This window comes from Fukomys damarensis, unplaced genomic scaffold (assembly GCF_012274545.1).
Source record: "Fukomys damarensis isolate Sample0158 unplaced genomic scaffold, DMR_v1.0_HiC HiC_scaffold_32, whole genome shotgun sequence".
Classification (NCBI taxonomy): domain Eukaryota; kingdom Metazoa; phylum Chordata; class Mammalia; order Rodentia; family Bathyergidae; genus Fukomys; species Fukomys damarensis.
In genome coordinates this window covers 219,013-240,142 of record NW_022900944.1, presented here as the reverse complement: position 1 = coordinate 240,142, position 21,130 = coordinate 219,013, and the positions used below count along the sequence as shown (strand labels likewise).

The 21,130-nt window shown below is 43.8% G+C and overlaps 1 protein-coding gene across 1 annotated transcript in view; it reads left to right on the top strand.

The window, feature by feature from the left end:
• Positions 1–1,036: 1,036 nt before the first annotated feature.
• Tspan5 (tetraspanin 5) overlaps positions 1,037–21,130 on the top strand; it is a 39,744-nt gene continuing 19,650 nt past the window's right edge. The window contains exons 1-3 of the mRNA XM_019210193.2: positions 1,037–1,194; positions 4,789–4,828; positions 7,808–7,858. Coding sequence (XP_019065738.2) covers positions 1,037–1,194; positions 4,789–4,828; positions 7,808–7,858 — 249 coding nt within the window. The remainder of the gene's footprint in view (positions 1,195–4,788; positions 4,829–7,807; positions 7,859–21,130) is intronic.

Sequence of the window (21,130 nt, the reverse complement as noted above, 5' to 3'; positions counted from 1 at the left end):
AGTTTATAGAGCCATGTACCCAGAATTCATGGGCCAGAATACTGTGAATGGAAATACAAAAGATTTCAAACTAGAACTGCTTATTTTAAATGCACAGTGAATCTCATACACACTGTTTGTGAGAATGCTCGCTCTTTAAGCTCAGGTCAGTGAAAAGAGAATTAAGAGGGCAGGCACTGCCACCACTGATTTATTTGGGCACATGCTCTCAGGTTGTGATCGGTCCCTTGTTATTCCTGCTGGCTGACACCAGGTGATGCTGCTCCTTTACAGTCTTCTGTGTGTAAATGTCAGGTGAGGGCCCACTTGAAGTTGAAAGGGTGCATCTGATCACCATGCACCAGGGTGTGTTTTACCCAAGAGGAGGGGGCAGGATTTGGAGCTGGGTTTCATAGTGACCAGTTGTGGCTGACAGGTGTAGAGGGGTGGATCAAGAATCGTAGAAGAGGAGAGGTGCTCTTTGAACCCCTCTCTGTCCTCACAGACCATGTGGGGCCCACAGTTGCCTTGTCCGATTCCACTTGACAGACGAGTGCCCCAGTGCCTCTGTAGGTTCTTTCCATTTTGGAGAAACATAACAATCCTCCCCGGCTATGAGCCTGAGACAGCCTGGCCCAGGCTCTACCACCCTGCACACCCAGCCCCTGGTGCTGGAGTCCCCAGCATACTGCTTGTCTCTGTCTTAGGCCACAACTCATGCTACCCGCTGTGCCTTAGATGCTGTTCCCCTGATGTCCACCAGACAGTTCTCTCATGAATCTTGTTTGTCCACAGCCTTCCACCACTTCCGATCTCCTTATACTGCTTCTGTCAGTAGTGTACCTCGTCTTCTAAAAGCCATTGCATTAATCTACTGACTTGTTTCTTTTCATTGTCTTTCTCTCCTTGCACAGACTAGCTAGTATGTCAACTCCACTCAAGCTGGCATTTTTATTAATTTCCTGACTTACCCAAAGTCCTTAGATGACTACATGTTCATGGTAGATCCTTAGTAACTATTTGGCACATAAATAAATAAAGAGCCTTTCGCAAGATCATGGAGCCACAGAATGCTGAAGTCAGAATTCAGGCAAGGTGCACTTGGGCCACACAGAAGCATCTGATAAGACAAAGTGAAGGAGAGATGGGGGCCCTGGCCTTGCTGGACAGTGTGCTGTTTGGAGATGCAAACATCATCTGTCATGCCATCTTACCGTGAGGTTTGTGGACAATTTGTGAGAACTGGGACACTAGGATTGACCTTTTGTGTATTGCATTTCCCACACTTGTCTGATGTTGCAGGAATTATGCCCAGAGGCTTTTTATTCCTGATACAAGTGCCTTCTCCATAAAGACATGTATTTTGCTAGCCTAAGTACTTGGCGCACTTGTTTGCACTGCTCCATCTGCCTGCTAGAGCCGAGACGTTGTCTGCTAACAAAAGCTAACAGGAAGTACATGTTCTGCAGCTTTAGGAAATACACCTTTCTGCTGGCACATTTGCTCTTCTCTTCTGAGCCAAATATTTAAAATGCATCTCTCCTGTTCACTCAGATAAGATTTTTAAAATTTAGAAATTCATTAGAATGAAAAATGATTCATTAGAATGCCAGTTTTTTTCTTCTGTTATTATTTAGGATAATATTCTTGAGACTTCAATTGAGGTGAGGAGATTGACCTGGTTTTTATTTCCCTCTGCTGTGTTGATCTTGAACGTTGTTGTTTTACCTCTTCACAAGATGCTGGGCAGGTGCCACTGGTGCAGCTTTTTTTAAACTAAGAAGACTGAGGGCTGGGGATTTAGCTCAGCGGTTCAGTTGCCTGCCTTGCAAGCCAAGGACCTGATGAGTTCAATCCCCGGTACCAAAAAAAAAGTGGACTGAAAGTGTCAATTTACCAGCTACTGCTGAACTTTCCTGTGCATCATGTATATATCTGCTTTTTTGTGAATAAAAGCAGCAGGGATTGGTGGAAATGTATAGAGGATTTTGGATAGTTTTTAAAAGTACACAGCAGAAATTTTCCTTAGAGAGAATTTAAACAGTATCTGTAATACCCATAAAGACAAATTGTCCTTCAGAAGCACCACTAGATAAGCTACCTGTGAAACTGGGAGTCCAGAGTTATTTGTAAGATGACATAGAGTTTGGAACCTGAAGAGCCATAGAATCCACGTGGGAGATGCCAGAAACATGGGCACTAACTGCCCTTCACACTTCCTGCCTGAGTCTCCGCTCCAGTCATCACTGAAGGCTTCACCTTTGCTCCTCAGTGACTCTAAATCCCACCCACTCCCCACACTCTGCCAAGACCAAGTCTTGCCTGCGTGTCCAAATTCTGGTCCGTGGGTCCCTCTGGACCTACTCTGGATGTTGATCTTTCTGTAGCCTGTGTTATGATTATTCCAAAGCCAGACCTGATAAAGGCCTGCCTGTCCTCCAGGCACAGAGGGCTCATAATAGCTTCTTATTGCTGCTGGATTGTGACTTGATTACTTACCATGCCTGCATATCTGCCCTGTGCTGGCATCTCTAACTGCATATCTGCCATTCCCACACATTTCCCACACTTCGTGCTCCAGATACGCCAGTCCTCGAATAGATTGGTTTGTTTGCCATGTTCTTCTCACCATGGGGGCTTTACATATTCCCTCTGCCAAAACACCCTTCCCTCCTTTCTTTTCCAGTTAATTCCTCATCCTTCAGACCCCAGTTTATGTATCCCTCACCCAGAAGCCTTCCCAGATCATGCTCTGGGTCAGTCCCCTTCTTTAGAGTCTTCTTTGGCCTTTATAGGCTTACTTCTAGCACACCTGGGCAATTGTTTGGTTATAGTCTCTCTTACTGGACTGTAAGCTCATTGCTGGCAGGAACTGTATCTGTTTTCTTATCTCCATTTTAGCTCAAGAGAAAAGCAGTGTTGCACAAAATGGGAACTCGTTTTTTGTTTGTTTGTTTGCTTGTTGGTACCAGGCATTGAACTCAGGACCTTGTGCTTTCAAGGCAGGCAGTTGCACCACTGAGCTAAATCCCTGACCCTCAAAAAGATTTGTTGAGGATTATAGATGGATGTATGAATGGCTTTTAGAAATATCTATTCTTATGCTAGTTAGAATGGGGCACTGCTCCATTTCCAAGATGGTGGAAAGTCTGCTAGGATGAAAACAACCAGACATGAAAGAATAGATGAGATCTTCCACCAGAGGCCTCAGAGGAAGGGGGACAGAGGTGTCCCTGCCCGATGCCTCCTGAGGCTGTGTTCCTCTGTAACTTTGCCTGAGGATCAGCTCTGCTGACTCTGGTTCTGCCCAACCTGGTAGGCTCCCATCGTCTTGAAACACTTTCTGTGTCTCCAGCAAGGGCTGTTATCACTCCTGTTGAGAAAGCCGGCCTTTGACATTAAAGGAGAATTTAGACTCACAGCCCATGAGTTTTTTTACCCTATCCCTGAGCTGATTCTGTGAACAAACATTTTATCCACGCTAGGGAAAATACAGCTTGAACATCTCTAAAAATCCAAAATCTGAAGTTTTTGGAGCACCCCATGCTCAGAAAGTTTGGAATTTTTGTATTATTCAACCAATAAAGTCTGAAAATATTACAAAATATGAAAAATTATGACACCTGAAATATTTCTAGTGTTAAGCATTTTGATTTTTTTTCCAGTGCCAGGGATCTAACTCAGGACCTTGCACTTGCCAGGCAGGTGCGATGCCACTGAGCCACTTCCCTGGCCCAGTCCCAAGCATTTTGGATAAAAAATACTCAGCCTGTACAGTGATGGTTTTAAGCTGGGATATGGACTCAAATTTTCTGAGCAACCGAATTCAGACTCCCTATGTGATCTTGGGAGAAATAATATTCCTAGCCTCTATCTATAGAATAGGGAGAATACCCATACCATGGGATCATTGTGAGTTATTTTAATGGGTCAGCATTTTTCTGTACAAGCCACAAATGTAGTTTACACTTTCTAGTAGTTATATTTGAAAGGTAAAATGAAACAAGTGAAAATAATATTTGATATTAATCCAATAGATCCAAAATATCACCTGTTCAGCATACAATAAAACAATTACTGAGGTATTTTACATTTTTCTTGTTCATATTACATCTTAAGGTCAGTGTATATATAATACTTGTCCCACATCTCAGTTTGAACTAGCCACATTTCAGGTTCCTAGTAGTTAGTGGCTGCCTCGTTGGGTCATGCTGTTCTAGCTAAGTAATATTTTTTAAAAAACAACAACAAAAAACACCTTCAGCTGGGGGTATTGCTCAACTATAAGAGTACTTGCCTACCATTTGCAAGGCCCTGAGTTCAATCCTTGGTACCCTAGGGATTTAACATTCAACACATGTTGGCAAAATTGTTGTTATTTATTTATTTTGGTGCCAGGGATTGAACTCAGGTCCTTGCACTTGTGAGGCAGGTGGCCGCACCACTGTGCTAAATCCCCGGCCTGTATTGTTATTTATTTTGAAACATCAAGAACTAGTGGACAAACATTTGTATTGCACATTGACATACGTTGCTGTGGGAAGATGCCTCAGATTTGGTTTTGATTCTGTCTGGAAATAAAGGGTTTTCTTTGAGAGTTCTCAGCCTTGCCCTGTGAGGTGGCCTCTCTGGGTTTCAGGATGAATGAGGTCACTGTGGGAGTTTATGGTCATTTTTTTCTTGGGGAGGTGGGAAGGGGAACTGAATGTGCTTCAGCTGCTACGAGCCTGTCTCTGGCTCTTGGCTCTGCTCTGTTTAATTGTTTGGAGCTGGAACAACTTGATTTTAAAACAAAACATATGGACTGAGAGTGCTTGGAAGGGCATTTGCTGGTGATGTAGCCCTGAAGGTATGTACAAAGTTGAGGCCTTGTCTCTACACCCTTGCTAGGTACTGTTTTCCTTAGCTTCATATTGTGTTCCTTTTCCAAATTCTTAAATCTTTGTTTGAAAGCTGCAGTCAAAGCAGGAGATCCTGGAGTAAAATTGTAAAGGAATTTGTGAGTCTTCTTTAAATCTTATTTTCTTTCTCCTCTTTGTAGAAAATCATTGGTTTCTAAGCTACTTATATGAGTCATGAAAGAAGTTTTTGTTTGGAAGAACCAAGAGGAGAATTTTAGAGAGGAAAAAGCAAATCCCCTATCCCCACCCCACTGATTTTCTCTGTTCTTCCTCCCTCTGTCTGACCCCAGCATGGGGGATTTTTATGCCTCTGGCTAGGTTTCTGTCTTTTTACCTTTTAATGCCTTCTTTGCTTGATAGGGGAGGAATGGGTGGTGTCCTGATCCTGTTCCCTCTGATTCTAAACTTTCTGTTCCAAGGAGGACAATGAGAATTTATCGGAATGGTAAGGGCAGGTTAATCAAACTTCTTCGCCACTCAGAAGCTGTGTGCTTCTAAATAAGTTATCCAAGCTCTCTAAGCCTCATTTTCCTCTTTCCAAGAAAGCGGGTAACATGAATCTATTTCAAAGTACAACGACTGTGAGTTTAAAAGAGACTTTGTTGCTTACAGAGAACTAAACGCAGTGCTGGGCAGGTAATAAAACTTGGTAGATAGCAGGGGCCCCCAGGACATGAAGTAGCAAGCGGGTCAGTGGCTGAACACACCCTCTGCCACGACAGCCTCCCAGTGATCTGTGTCTGCAGACACTGTGGCTGGATACTGCACCAGTGGGCACAGTTGGTTATACTCGGTGAGGTCGGTGTTAGCGTCAGTGACAGCTGAACTCTGGGTCTCACCGCCTTCTGGGTGGCCGTGGGTCCTGTATACTCACCAGCCAGTGGTAACTCTACCCAGCACCTATGAGCAAGACTGGAACATGATGAGTTGTTTTATTTTTCTGTTTTGTTATTTGGGATCTGAAAGGTAAAATGAAATAGTACTCTGACCAGGGCAGTAGAGAAACTGACCACAGGTTTTCTTTTGAGGTGTTGAATACAAGAAAGCTGTCTATCACACTGATTGCTATTCTAAATGGGAAATTCCTTGTATGTGACTTATTTTCCCATTTGATACCCATTTAATCAATATTACCTGTGTGACTGTAATTGTAATCTTATTGTTTGTTTGTGGTTTTGTTCCACTTCCTGCCCACCTTGTAAACTTCCATTGGGTCTTATAGTTTTGTCCTACTTTGTACCCGCCTCACCTTGTGGCTTTGCTATATAAAACATCTTTGAAAATTGGGGTGGGGAGGCAACACCCTTTCTGATACCCCTCTGAAGCTTTTTTACTCTCAATAAAATTTTCCTACTCTTAAAAAAGAAAAAAAAGCTTTCTAAACATTTTTTTCAACAGCCCCTCCTGTGAGGGAAAAAATAGGAAGAACAGTTTTTACCACACCAGGGATAGGCTCAAACTTTTCTGCATAGGGGCTCAGAAAGCATTGCATACTATCTTATTCAGTGTGAGATAATTTGGGGGAGCTTTGGAAAATTCTGTTTCTAAATATACCACCATGGTACAGAGGTTACAGTCACTGTTCAGTCTCCTCTTTCCTCTTGCTCCTGCTGGTTTCCTAACCCCATTTGGATTTATTAACCTTGGCCTCCAGGTCAAACTCCCTGCTGTAAATAGCCAAGACCCCACCAGGACGGGTGCGCAGTTCTCAGTTTTCCCTGAAACTGTAAAGAATAACGACTCTCACTCATTTTCTTCATGCATTCTCTGGACAGCTTTCCCGACATTATCTCAATCAAGATGTTAATAAAATAAACAGTGAGCTCTGCTGCCATCAGACTGAACTACTTGTCAGCCTGCCCACTCTTCTTTTCACATCAGTGTTTGGAAAGGAAATTAGAGTTTCTATTGACTGTAAAGCTCAGGAATCAGATTTGTCTTTCTTCGTGACCAGTCACTCTCAGTCCCAGTCATTGCACTTAGTATCCAGACATCTGATAAAATATGTCTCCCAATCTGTGGCACCCCAATTACAAGACACTCTTATTTCAAGTACTGTTAAGGAAAAAGAAACAATTATGAATTCTATCAATTGTAAGACACATCCTAATTTCAGAGACATGAAAATGTAAGGGAGAAGCCTATATATATACATCTCAGAGTAGATGGCTGGAGTGAGAACTGGGTAAAAGTGGAGAGTCCCTGGTTATCATGTGCTCCCCTGTCACTGCCCTCCCATCCTGAGTACAGCTGCGTGACAGAATTCTGAGCTCTGTATTGGAGTGAGTGCTTAGCTCAGTCCCCTGTTAGCCTGTGCACCAAGTTATGCATGAAGTTATGGCTTAGACGAGGAAGAGTTGTGGAAGCCCTCTGAACTACAATGAAGTAGCCTATTCTTCTGAATAACAGAAGAATCTAGGAATTTGCTTGGATCATACTGAACTTGCCAAGGTCCTTGTTAGCTGTGAAGGACTGACAAGGGGCTTGAGCAGTGGGGGGTTCTGTGTGACCTCTGCGTGCCCTCTGTGACCTGTCCCGTCATAATGGTACAGTGCTGAGGAGAAGACCCTGGCTGCTCTCCACCTGTACTCCGCTTGCCTCCCCATTTGCTAGTGCATATGGGTCTCATTTATGAGACACTCGTTTCTACATCTCCTTCCCCTTTAAAAGAATAATAACTCATTCTACCTATTATTACTTCTCATAATTTGAATGACTTCCAAGTACCTATGAGTCTCCAGCCCTTCTTAATGGTCTAATAATTTTAAGCAAATGAGTGTGATTATTTTCCTGATTGAGATCATTACTCAGATTTTAGAGAAAGCTATTTTCTAGTAAAGTGACAAAAGATTGAAAACTTTCGCATTTTTCTCAGTAAAAACATGGTGTTTGCCCTGTATTTACACTGCTTTCTTTCTTTGTTTCAGTTTTTAGGAATAGCATTCCTTGGAATTGGACTGTGGGCCTGGAATGAAAAAGTAAGTTGGCTATCATTTAGATTAGAGGATATATGTTATATGTCTACATTTTGTGCTTGATCTTCACTAAAAGAGCGTTCTTAGAAGATAAATGATATATTCTCAGAGAATCTTGAGGAATGGAGCCAAAAATGACCACTGCATCAGAATAATTTAAAAAGTAACAATGTTAGTATACAGTCGTTTGTTTGTTTAGAATCTGGCCAGTTGGCCTGAGACCCATGTTCCCATTGGATGTTTCCTCACTTAGGCTCAAGAATTTCAGTAGTGCTTATAAATATCACTAAACTACCTGGAACACACACACACACACACACACACACACACACACCCCTCTCTCTGTCTCTCTGTCTCTTGTTTTTAAATTCTTTGCAGCATGATTCAGACCATTGAAAATGGTACAGTATTTTATAGTGTGTTGTGTTATAAACTGTTACCATTGTGGTATAAAGAAAGCCAGGTAAAAATTCATGTTTGAATGTCCATCTTGTCACTAATGCTAACTAATGTGAGTAGTGGCTGCTGGTTGTTAAGTATTAAGAAGAACTCAGAGTCAGTTACAATTATCATCAAAGGAAAATTCTGGAAATACAGGCAACACGTCTCAAGTGACAGCAAAGGTGCGCGTATACATGAGGACACTGTGCTCACACCTCCCAAACTTTGAATTGCACCTTTTTTTCTGTACAGCTTTCCTTGTGAGGCCATCACTGGAATTCAGAAATGAAATAGGACCCTCTCTTGGTTCCTATTTGAGGGGAGTACTTAAAGTGTTTTATCTCTCTCAGTATTTGGCTATAGTAAGGACTGCCTATCTCACCTTGTGAAAGTGGAGGGTACTGCAATGGCTTAACACTTCTGTAAACTAAGGGTTAGCTAAGTTTTCCTGAAAAACCACTCTCTTATCTCTTGGGTAGTCATTTTTATGAGCCTGACTACTACTTGAAGGGAAAAATTCTTTTGAAGTGATAAATGTGTTAAGAGCCATTATCAGTAAATAGAAAGGAAAGACAAACTGAAAAATTCCAGCAAACAAAAGACTTTCAGATGCCAGTGAAATTTCCACAATCAAAACAATGTTCAGAGAGACCATATCAAACTAAACTCAAAGTAAATCCTGAGTTTTAAAAATGTGCCATTAGCCAAGGTGTAGCTTAGTGGCAGAGGGCTTTTCTCAGTGGCCCTACCCACCTCAGAAAGTATCACTTTCTGTTTATTTACAAAATGCCTTCATGGTACATGAAACATTTTATGAAAAATAAACATGCCCCCTCCAGCAAACAACCCTTTGAGGCAAAGCAGTGATTATATATGAAGTATAAGACAAATTAATTCTCAAATGTGATAACTTTATCTCCAGAAACATTTATGTTGAATATTAATCTTCTGTTGGATTGCGATTAGCTTCTGCCTTATACTGGTTAAGCTTAGGGATTTGTATTGGTGGAATCTCAGAAATTCCTCTTTTAAAAGCCCTACAGTTGGTTAAATGCCAGATAACCCAACATTTTATAAGTCCTTTAATAAGAATGCATTTTTGTCCACTTTGAAAAGAATGCTAGAAGGCATTCAATGAGCCAACTGCTTTTAGCAATAAACAGACAACTGGTCTTTTTGAAGACTTTTTTTCACTTTGTGAAATATAATTATCTTTTTTTTTCGTTGGTTGCTTTAAATGTCTCTTTTCAGATAAAGTCACAAACTTCTAAAATTGGCAATGTTTCACAAGTCAGAGCGAGGGATGACAGTGTCAGAGAAGGATGCAGTAACAGTCCCTTCTTTGTCAGGGCTACCATCGGTAAATAGGAAATTTCACTTGAGAGCCAGTCAGCTGGCCAAGGCCGTGCAGGTACAATGGAGGACAAGTGCAGGGGAAACTAAAGGGGGTGCTCGGCCCGGCAGGATTACAGTATGGTGAGCACTGCACATGTGTCTGAGCCTTGGGCTTGGGAGGTACAGCGTGGGATGGTGTGGAGTCCCTGCTCTTGGAGCTTGCATTCTAGTAAGCACTGGATAGGCCAGTAACTTGCCAAGGGTATGCATCCAGACTGCTAGCAAGAAGCACCAACTATAGTTCAGGGACTACAAAAGAACGGTAGTCGACATTTATTTGAGGTGTAGCTGGCAACAGCCTCTCTGAGTATTAGCACTGGAGCAGAGACCTCGATAAAGAAAGAGAGCCCTGCATTCTGATAAAATGAAAGGAGTCCAGGCGAGAGAATAGTCAGGTCTTGGTGATCCCACTGATGGCCCAGAAGGCCAGGAGGGCTACACCGGAGAGAACATGGACAGAAGTAGGGCTGAGGCAGGCTTGGCAGACTCCTGGAGAAGTTTGAATATATTCTAGGAAGGAGAATACCACTGGGCATTTTAGTAAGGAGTGGCCCAGTCTTCCTTTGTTTTAAGATTGCTCAGTTGCTGTTTGGAAGCTGTAGGGCTGGCTATAGATTGAGTATCCATGTTACACCCAGTCTGTGCGGAGGCCCTAATCCCTGGTATGATATTTGGAAGGTAGGCTTTGGGGATGTAATTAGATTATGCAGGTAGCATGCTTACAAATAGAATTACTCCCCACTGGAAAGGACTGGAGCCAGATGATCCCACTGTCCAGCAAGAGAAAACATAACCAAGAAGAAGCCCTTACTGGGCACCAGGTCTGTTGGCTTCTTCACTTTGGATTTCCCCACCTTGAGAACTGTGAAAACTAATCATTCTTTAAGCCTCCTAATCTATGGCATCAGTTTAACAGCCTGAACTAAGATGGGGCTCAATAAACCTAAGTTCAAAGTTTGGCTCTTCCATTTACCATCTCATCTATGTGGCTTTGGGCAACTAAATTTACTTCTCTGGGATACCCTTTCCTCCTCTGTGCAGTGGAGATAATGGATCTCACCTGAGAAGACTGTTGGGAGGATACTGAGATGGATCCCATTGCAGTGCCCTCTATGAGGTAAATCCTCACTGGTCTCATTGTAAAAACAGCAATTCCTCTTTAAGGAAGTAAGAGAATAGTTATTCTAAGCCATGTGTGAGCAACATTGGCCCAGGAACATGGATTCAAGTTACTTTGAATGATACATCCAATTCCAAAAGAGGTTACATGAATCTTTACACTTATAGAAGGGGGCAGGGGGAGAAAGAAAGTTAGGAATCCGTGTATTTATCATCTGCATTATAGGAACATCAGACAGAGGTAGGGGGACTGCAGCAGAGTGGTGAAATCTCTGTAGCTTTCAGGGTTGGTAGAGCTAGAGATCTGCTCAGTTGAGTGGTACATTCCAGAGGTTTCTATCTGGTAGTCCCTAGAGTGTTAAGTCAGATGATAAATTGAAAGAAAATGGCTCTCAGAAGAGCCCGAGGTAAGTTTGGGCTTTGGTCCGCAGCATTCCCTCTCCACAGTCATGGTATGCAGATAGGCTGCAGGCTGCCAGGAGAAACGTCTTCTGCATAACCTCTGTACAGTGGAGGCATGGCTGCCTCACCCTGATGTGTACACATAGCACATTCACTCCTACCTGATGGCTGAACCTAAAGGTGGTTTTGAAAGCTATCTCAAGTTTTAGAGTTTTGGGCACTAACCCATGAACAGAAGATTGGTTTTATTTGAGAGACTTTTAAGGAGAATGTGATAAGTGTTGATCACTTTAATAACTACAAGGGTCATTCAGTCTTTTGGGCTAACCTCTTCACAGGGCCAGGCCTCTGATGAGATGGCAGAATAATGTGTTTTTGTTTTTGAGACAGGATCTTGCTATGTTGTTCAGACTGGGTTTGAACTCACTGTGACCCAGTCTGGCCTCAAACTCACTGAAGTTCTCCTGCCTCAGCCTCATTAGTGCTGGTATTACATGCCCTGCCAGAATGAGGTTTTGAGGTGAACCCTAGCCAGGTCAAGGTTGGTGGATCATGTATACCTATAAACCAATAAAGCCAGATCATGGATCAGTGAATCTCCCAGACCAAGATCTACTTCTACTTTAAAGTAGGCCTGGAAAGTTGAATCCTCCAACAGGGTCACAGCTGGAAGAATCAGATATCCACTGCAAGGATCAAGTTTCCTTCATAGATGGAGATTTAAACATATTTATGTGAACTATATTTATATCCATCAGTTTTAAAAATAGGGCTAATATTGCAGTTGAATATAAGAAATAATTATAAATAATTTTATCTAAATTCCAAATCAAGCATGAAGATGCAAAAAATGCCTGTGACTCCCAGGGACACTGGCTTCAGCATAGTTTTTCATTGATTGCAGGATCTGCTCTTTGGAAGAAACTTTTAATCGTATAGATGAATCACCTCTGTAACACCTTTGACAGCTTCCAATCATAACAAAAGCATTCATTCAGATGACATTTATTGAGCACATAGCATGTGACAGGGCTTGTGCTGGGCCCAGGAATGTGGAGTGACTTGTTTTCAGTCCTCAGGGAATTTACCTCATTGCAGGAAGGGTATGGGTATGTATGTGAAACATAACAATAGCACCTTGCAATAAATGCTAGTTAGGAATGAATGAATATATATAGTTAAAACAAGTCCCCACAACAAAATATTCACCATTTCTGTCTCTTTGGGTTGTTCTTACTGTTTATGTCCCACTAATTTTCATTAGTGATTCTGGATCCACCCTGCTGGACCACAGAATAAGTTCTTTCATGTGTTTGTCCTGAGGAATCTCAGGTCAAGGTCTGGTTTCTCTGGGTGGTCCTCACCAGCCATGAACTAAGTCCTTTTGCCATCACAGCCATGCACCTCTGGCTTCCCTGTAGTATGTCCTCTGCACCCCTAAGAGGGCTCTTTTGGGGCCACAGAGTGTACTGCTGGGCACACTTCTCCTCTCCCCTAGCATGCATATAGCTTGAAACCCATTGTTAATCATTGGGCCTCCAGCTTGTTGCAGAATTACCTGGTTTACCCCATCCACCCCACGTCTGGCTGTCTTCAGAGCCATGCAGTGTTACACAATGACTTGGTGACACATCAGCCTTCCTGCTGAGAGTGATCCACAGCCCACACCTGTCATCTCACAGGCTCCCATCCTACTCAGCTTGGCTTCAGCTGCACATTTAGATCAGCCTCCCCGGTTGTTGTCATCCTGATCAGACCTTCCTTTAATCTCTTCCTTGCCCCTGCCACCTGGGAATGTTCCATTTCCAAGGGTCTGGGTTAGACCCTGGGCTGCTCTGTTTGAACAAGCCTCTGATTTACTCTGGAAATCCTGCTTGGTTATAAGGCACTGATGCACTGAGCAGGCCAAGGACAGAGCCCAATGACATGTCACTAGAACTTTCCTTTGAGGCTGACACTCATCCACTTACGTGTGCCCTTGGGTGTCATCATTCTGGCAGTGTCTGATCCAACTACTTGTCATTATATCAGGTGATCTTTCTGCCTCCTGTCTTTGTAAATAAACTATATCCTTCACTTTTTCTCTGACTAATCTGCCTAGTTGAACTCATTACTTGCTTATTGAACCCATGCTGGGTCCTGAAGCACATCACATTTTCACCTAGGTCCTCAGGAGCCTTTCTCAGTATTGCAAGGACGCAGACATGGCACATCCCCCACTTTTGAAAGGCTTTCCTTGCTTGGTTGCAAGATGTCGAACGCTCCTGGTTTCCCTACCTCAGGTAGCACCTTCTCAACTTGGTTTGGTCCACCGGACCTCTAAATTCTGGAGTACCCAGGCTGTGTCCTGACATTACTTCTTTGCTTCCTTCATGCTCTGTGTGATCTCTTCTGAGCCTGGGGCATGCACACCACCTGTCACTCATGACTCCCACATTTATATTTCTGGTTGTGACCTCACCTGAATTCCAAACTCACATACCCAGTAGCCCACCCACAGGTCCACTTAAATGACCATGGGGCTTCTGAAACTTAACACACTCCTGTCCCCCAGACTTACTCTTCCCAGTTTGCTTGCTCAGGTATCTTGACACCCTTTTTTCTCTTACCACATTTAGTCCATCAGCAATTAGTGTCTGATGACCTACAATTCTTATAAAAAAGAATCTGATTTCTTCTCACCCCCTCCATGCTTGCATACCCTGCTTCACTAAGCCTTAGCGTCCTGCCTGTGTGAGTGCAAAGCCTTCCAGTTATTTTTTCTCCCAACCCTCACCCTGAGTCTGTCTTCATGTAGCAGCTGGAGTGACTCTTTTAAAATGTGAGGCAGATCCTGTTGCTTTGCCCTGCAAACCCTCTGATAGGGCTTATCATTACCCCTGTGACCTTATCTCCTATTGGAACCTTTTCTCCCTGTGCACCAGCCCACATCTGTTGTCTTATCAGTCTTACAATATTCCAAATGTGTCTCAGGATCCAAAGGCCTTTATCCCTGCTCATCTGCCTGACTGCTCTCTAGGGACCTCCATTCCTGCTTTCCTTTCCTTCTGAGTCTCTGCTCAATGCCACCCTTGTCCTGTATAAGGTATCTACCCTCAGCCATTTCCAACTTTCTTCCCCTCTCCTTTTGTTTTTCCTCCTTGTAGGACTTAACCACTTATGGCCCCCCAAATGAATGGTCTGTCTGTCCTTACTAAGAAGCCAGCTCAGTGAAGGAAGGAGTTTTTGTTTGCTGGTACTGCCCAGTGCCTGTGATGTTGAACAGCTCCTGGCATTCAAGAAATACTGTCTATGAAAGAATGAATAAGCAAATGAACAGTGAAAGCATTCTTGTAGACCCTGGCCATTCTGTGGCCTCTGTCATTGAGTTGACACCTTCAGTAGTGGCCTCAGGTCTCTACCAAGCTTACTATGTTGAACTGGTTACAGCAGAAAAGGAAGCAGCATTTCATGTGGTTAACCTGACCCTACTTCTCCAGCCTGGAAAGTCCCAGAGGACAGTACCCTGTCATCTCTGCCCCAGCATCAAGCATCATCCGCAGTTGCCCAGAGGGAATTTGTGAATAAATGAATGAAATTCTTCACAGGGGGAAAAATGATAGCTCTCTATCAAAGGATTTCCATACCCTCTGATCCCCTGGAGTTAATCTTTTTTTTTATTAACTGAGTTTATTGGTACATTTAAGGTATACAGTACAGTTACATTCATTATTGGGATCTTGCACCTTTACGTGACAGGTCTTAGTTCTCATTTTTTTCCCCTTGTCCATGTCCTCCCTTCATCCCCTCTTCCCCTCCCCATTTACAGACACTTTATTTCCATTTTTTTCATTTTGTCATATTTTTTTTCTTTTCCCTTATTACATTTCCCCTACCCTTTCCATTTTCCCTGCACCTTTAGCCTTTTTCTTCCTATTTCACATGGTCAATTATATCATTAGGGTCTTATGTACTATTACACTTTTTCACACCAGAGAAACTATTCAAGATTTATACATGTGTGACTTATTTATTTCACTTAGGAGTATATTCTCAATATGTATCCATTTTCATATGAATGAATCTAATTTCTCATTCTTTATGGCTGCCCTGCACCTTTAGCCTTTTTCTTCCTATTTCACATGGTCAATTATATCATTAGGGTCTTATGTACTATTACACTTTTTCACACCAGAGAAACTATTCAAGATTTATACATGTGTGACTTATTTATTTCACTTAGGAGTATATTCTCAATATGTATCCATTTTCATATGAATGAATCTAATTTCTCATTCTTTATGGCTGAGTAGTATTTCATTTTATAGAAAAACCACATCTTTATCCAGTTTCCAACTGATGGGCAAATGGGCTGTTTCCAAGTTTTAGCTATTACAAACTGTGCTGCTATAAAAGCTGGTGTTCATATATCATTGTGGTATGATTCTTTTAATTCTTTAGGAAAGATACCCAGCAGAGGGATGGCTGGTTCAAATGGAACCTCTAGTCCCAGCTCTTTGAGGTATCTCTATATTGATTTCCATAGTGATTGCACCAGTCTGCACTCCCACCAACAATGGAGAAGGGTTCCTTTCTCCCCAAAACCCTGCCAACATTTGCTATTGATTGATTTCTTGATAGCATTCTTTGTGGGGTGAGGTGGAATCTCAGTGTTATTTGCATCTGCATCTCTCAAATGACCAGTGATGTGGAACGTTTTTTTCATATACTTACTTGGTGCTTTTACTTCTTAGTCTGAGAAATGTCTGTTCATTTCAGATGCCCATTATAGAATTGGGTCTTTATGTTTGGGGGGTGCTGATTGTTTTGAGTTCTTTATATATTCTTGATAGTAGTCCTTTGTCTGAGGAGCAGCTGGTTAAAACTTTTTCCCACATTTTAGGTTGTCTCTTAGTTCTGTTAATGGCTTATTTTGCAGTACAGAAGCTTTTTAATAAGATGAGATCCCACTTGTTCACTCTTTGTGCTAGTTCCTGTGCTTTCATGTTAAAATCAGGAACAAGATAAGGATGCCCACTATCACCACTCCTCTTTGATATAGTTCTGGAAACATTAGCCACAGCAATTAGATAAGAGAAAGAAATTAAAGCAATAAAGATAGGAAAGGAAGAAGTTAAATTGTCATTATTTGCTGATGATATGATACTCTACATTGAAGACCCAAAAAACTCTACCAAAAGACTTCTAGACTTAATTGACACTTTTAGCAGAGTAGCTGGATACAAGGTCAACACCCAGAAGTCAATAGCCTTCTTGTACGCAAATAACAGAGTTACTGAGAGAGAAATTAGGGAAACAATTCATTTCACAGTAGTATCCAAAAAAATGAAATATCTAGGAATCATAATCTAACAAAAGAAGCAGAAGACCTCTACAGTGAAAGCTACAGCACTCTGAAAAAAGAGATTGAAGAGGATAAAAGAAAATGGAAAGATCTCCCCTGCTACTGGGTAGGAAGAATCAACATAGTGAAAATGGCCATACTACCAAAACTGCTATACAGATTCAATGCAATGCCAATCGAAATTCCAACACTATATTTCACAGAACTAGAAAAAAGAATCCAAAAATTCATTTGGAACCACAAGAGACCTAGAATAGCAAAAGCCATCCTAGGCAACAGAGACATGGCGGCAGGTATAACAATTCCCAATTTGAAACTATACTACAAAGCCACTGTGATATAAACAGTATGGTACTGGCAAAGAAACAGATCTGAGGATCAGTGGAACAGATTGGAAGACAAAAAAACAAATCCAGATGTACTCAGCTATGTCATCTTTGACAAAGGAGCTGACCATCCTCAGTGGAGGAAAGATAGTATCTTTAATAAGTGGTGTTGGAAAAACTGGATTTCAACCTGCCAAAGATTAAAACTGGACCCTTATCTTTCACCATGCATTAAATTAAAATCCAAGTGGATTAAGGATCTAAACATTAAAACAAAAACACTAAACTTGCTGGAAGATAAGTTGGGCAGAACTCTGGAAGACATTGGCCCTGAAGTTAATCTTAAGATTGGCGTTCTGTTTCGGAGGTGGGGAGACTGAGGCCTAGAAGTGTTAAGCTGGAAACCTGGCTCTCACCCTCCAGTCTCCTCCTCCTTCACCCTCCCTCCCATTCCTGGCATGGGGTTCTAAGGGCCGTCAGAGGGAGGAAAGAGCTGGACACAGGGAGCCTGGCCCATGCATCCTCCCCTCAGCTTTCCTGTGGATGGGCAAGATCCTTTCTCCTGGCAGCTCTTTTCCTGCTCCGCCTTTGACTCGCCCCAGAGCCTGCAGTTGCTTCCTGTCCTGTCGCCAGGAAAAGCCTTTCTGTCTCCCCAGGAAGAAGAGTGAGAGCAGCGTGATTCAGTGTTGCAGCAGAAGACCAGCGCACAGTGGCAGAGGACAAGTTCTCGTGGTGGGGGGCCAGAGGTGGGAGTGGGGTGCTCTTGACTTTGAATCACTCTCAGGAGATAGCTCTATGATGCTGAGAGGACTTGTGCACAGCTTTGGTCTTAATGACTGAGGAGCAGTGAGGTTGTCTGTCCCGTCCCCAGTTACCCACAAAACCCCTCCCGTTCACCCTTGTGTTTGCAGAGGTGGAAACTGAATAACTGTTGGTCAGTGCCTGGAAGGTCACTGTGTGATTTTACACGTTCTGGCCAGTGTATCAGCAGGCATGTATTGATAATACTCAGGTTTCTTTCATCCATAAATTAGCTTCATCGGTAAAAGGCAGAAACCAGCCTTTAAGATAAAGGGACAGATTGAAAGAGTTCAAAAATGTTTTAGGCTTACATCTTAGATGTGGGACTCACGGGTTTCACCTAAAAAGGGGGCCTCTGTTTGTGAGAGGACCATTCCCCCACCCCAGACCAAGACAGAACTTCCAGTAGATTCACAAATTCTGCACATTTCTAACACCAAAAACATGTAACTATTTCAAGCTCCAAACTGCATTGCACCTCTTTCAAGGACCCACACTGTATTTCTTTGTGTGTGTACTTTTAAATTTCCTATATAGAGCTGGGGATTTAGCTCAGTGGTTCTGGCATCTGCCTCACAAGCGTAAGGACCCGAAAAAATAAATTTCCTATATATTTTTTCATGCTTCTTATTTTAAAAAAAGCAAAAAAATTATTTTTCTCTGTGTAGATCCTTTTAAGCTTTATCCAGTGGGATTTCATAGGGCAAAGCTTCAAGTAGATCAGAATATCTACTCTTAGCTATCCCTGCCTTCCTCTCCGTTACTGTACAGGGCTGGCTAACAGGAGAACACTGAACCTCGCTTCACAAGTGAGCGTTCTCTCTGCCGTGGGGCTGAGGAGGCTGAGGGTGTCCCTGTTCTCCTCAGTATCACCCCACTGCTGGTGGCTCCTTCCTACTTCCTGCTGGGTAGAACCCTCAGCAGGGAGAAATTTGCTGTCTGGGTGCTACTGGAGGTGAGGTCTTGGTCTTTTGGAAGCTTTCCTGCTGAGTCCCTCTGCCTAGCGATCCCCTTGAGCTTGGCAGTCCCTGCCCAGGCCTGGCCCTCTTTAGTAGCACTTAGAGCCTGCCATCCAAAGTCTTCTCCCCTCATGGTTGCCCTCTGCGTCAGGGTCAAGACTGCCCCAAGCTGCCCTTGTGGCAGATCAAGATGGCCCCGAGCTGCCCTCTCAGACGTGATCACCCTTGAAGAGGTCAGTTCTCCTGAATACCCTCCCTTGCCTCTGAGGTCTCAGATTTCCGAGGCCAAAGGGGTCTTTCCCTGGCATTTCCACTGCAGAGCCCATGTGGTTCCCTTGGTCCTCCCCTCAACGGTTAAGGCATGTAGTGGAAATGAGTATTGTTAGTATTGACATAAGTGCCCTTCTCCCCGGGGAACCTGGCAGGCTGTGCCCTCCGTGTTGGTGTGGCTGATGGTGCCCCCACCCAGGTGCACTGGGAGGGTGAGTTAATGTAGGCAGGCCGGCACTGCCCAGAGTGGCATCAACAGTGTGCACTGTATGCTGTGGAGGTTTCCAGCAGCTCTCACCTGGGTCACTACACCCCGTCAGCTGTTCTGTGGCACTCCCCACCCCCCCGGGTTGGTCTTAAAGTATGGCCTCAGCCTCCCAAGTGCTAGGATTCTAGGTGTACACCAGCACCCCCAGTTTCATGCAGCCTTTCCAGTGCTGGGATGCCTTCCTCTCCTACCAAGGCTGCTAGCCTCTTCTCCCACCCATGTCACATTTACACCCATAGACACCTTGTTGGGCCGGGCCCTGCAACCTTGTTCCCACCTCTCTGACACAACCTCTACCCCTCCCTCTGAGCCCCATGATGCCTGCTTGCTAGGGACCTCTACCCTCCTGGTCTACCCTGGACTCATCTCTAGACCCCAGCCCCAGCGTGTCACACATCTACCATTCCAAATGTCCATAGCTGACTCAGTACCTGGCCCCTCACAGGTTACACTGTGAGCATTTCTTCAGTGAATAAATAGTGTCCTCTGCAGTTCAGAACAGATTCACCCTGCTGTGAGGCCGGACTGCTTTTTTCACTTTGTTTTTAGGGAAGCATGGTCAGACCTGTTTTAGTCTTGCGTAGCACAATACCACAGACACATGGCTTTAGCCTCAAACATTTGTTTCTCACCATTCTGGGAAGTCCAGACCAAGGTGGAAGCCAATTCAGTTCTGGACAGCATTCTCTACTTGGTTTGCAAATGGATAGCTTCTTTTTCACGGGGAGGGATAGCTTCTTTTGTGTCCTTGCATAGCCGAATGAAAGAGGGTGAGCTCAGGCCTCTTCCTCTCTTATAAGGACCCCTTTCTCCTCACGAGAGCCCCATCCTCCTGACCCCTCAAGACGTCATTGCATCCCAGGGGCTCCATCTTGGGTACCATCACATTGAGGGCAAGGGTTTCAACATAGGATCTGGGTGGGGGAACATTCGGTCTTTAACAGAGCTTTCGTTTCTTTTGCAGTTTAAACTTTGTACTTAGCCTGGGACATCTGTAGGTGTGCCCTACATCTTAGTAATGTGCACCTGAAGACAACTGTCACTGGCTGGGAGCATAGGGGACTTGGGCAAGGTGCCACTGGGGCCTGCGACTGCTGTGTTTGGGGGCAGGCTGAGTGTGTGTGTGGGGGCACCTGCCCGTGAGCAGTACCAGCTGTTGGGGCTGCTTGCCGTTATGTAGGCCTTTTTAAAAGGTGATTATTGTTCCTACTTCCCTCAAAGACAGGCCGTGAAAATGATCACTTGAGCCTCACTGTGCTCTTTCCTGACCAGACAACCTGGAAAGGAACCAGGACTCACCTCTTTCTGCCTAGGCCACAAGCTGAGCTGCGCTTGCTTCCTCACATCTGGGCCTGCTTGGGTCTGACACACTTCCTTCCCACCCCAGTCTTCTCTCTGGCCTCTGCAGTTCTTGGAGGGAGATGGCAGTGTGGCTTTGTTGTGTGCTTTCTTCGAGGGTCTTGGATGTGTTTTTATAGTGGCAGGTTTCTCTGTGGCCTCTGATTCTCAGTTGCTCCTTGTGTGGACATTGCAACCACATTTCCAGGGCTCTGAGACCATGCTTCTCTGAGGATCTGCATTTTCTGTGAAATGTCCTACCTTATCACCCCTCTTCAGTAAGGAAACACTTCTGTCCCTCTTCCTCTAGGCAAATGGTTGTCAGTCTGACCCCAGTGGAGCCAGGCCCTTGAGGGCGGGATGAATCAAGATGCAGGCTCCTAAGTCTGAGAGGGGTCCGTCTGGCCTGGCTTTGGGGACACATTTCACAAGCGCGTCCCCTATTTCTCATCTGGCAGTTGAAAAGAATGTGCTTCTATGTGTACAAACAGAAGAGTTCCATGCCTCAGGGTATTCACGCTGTTTTTGTGTTTCTTTTCTGTGTGGGTTGACAGAGAAGCAGCTGAGCTTGCCAGGTGGCATACAGAGGCTGCTCTGTGCTGGTGCTGAAAA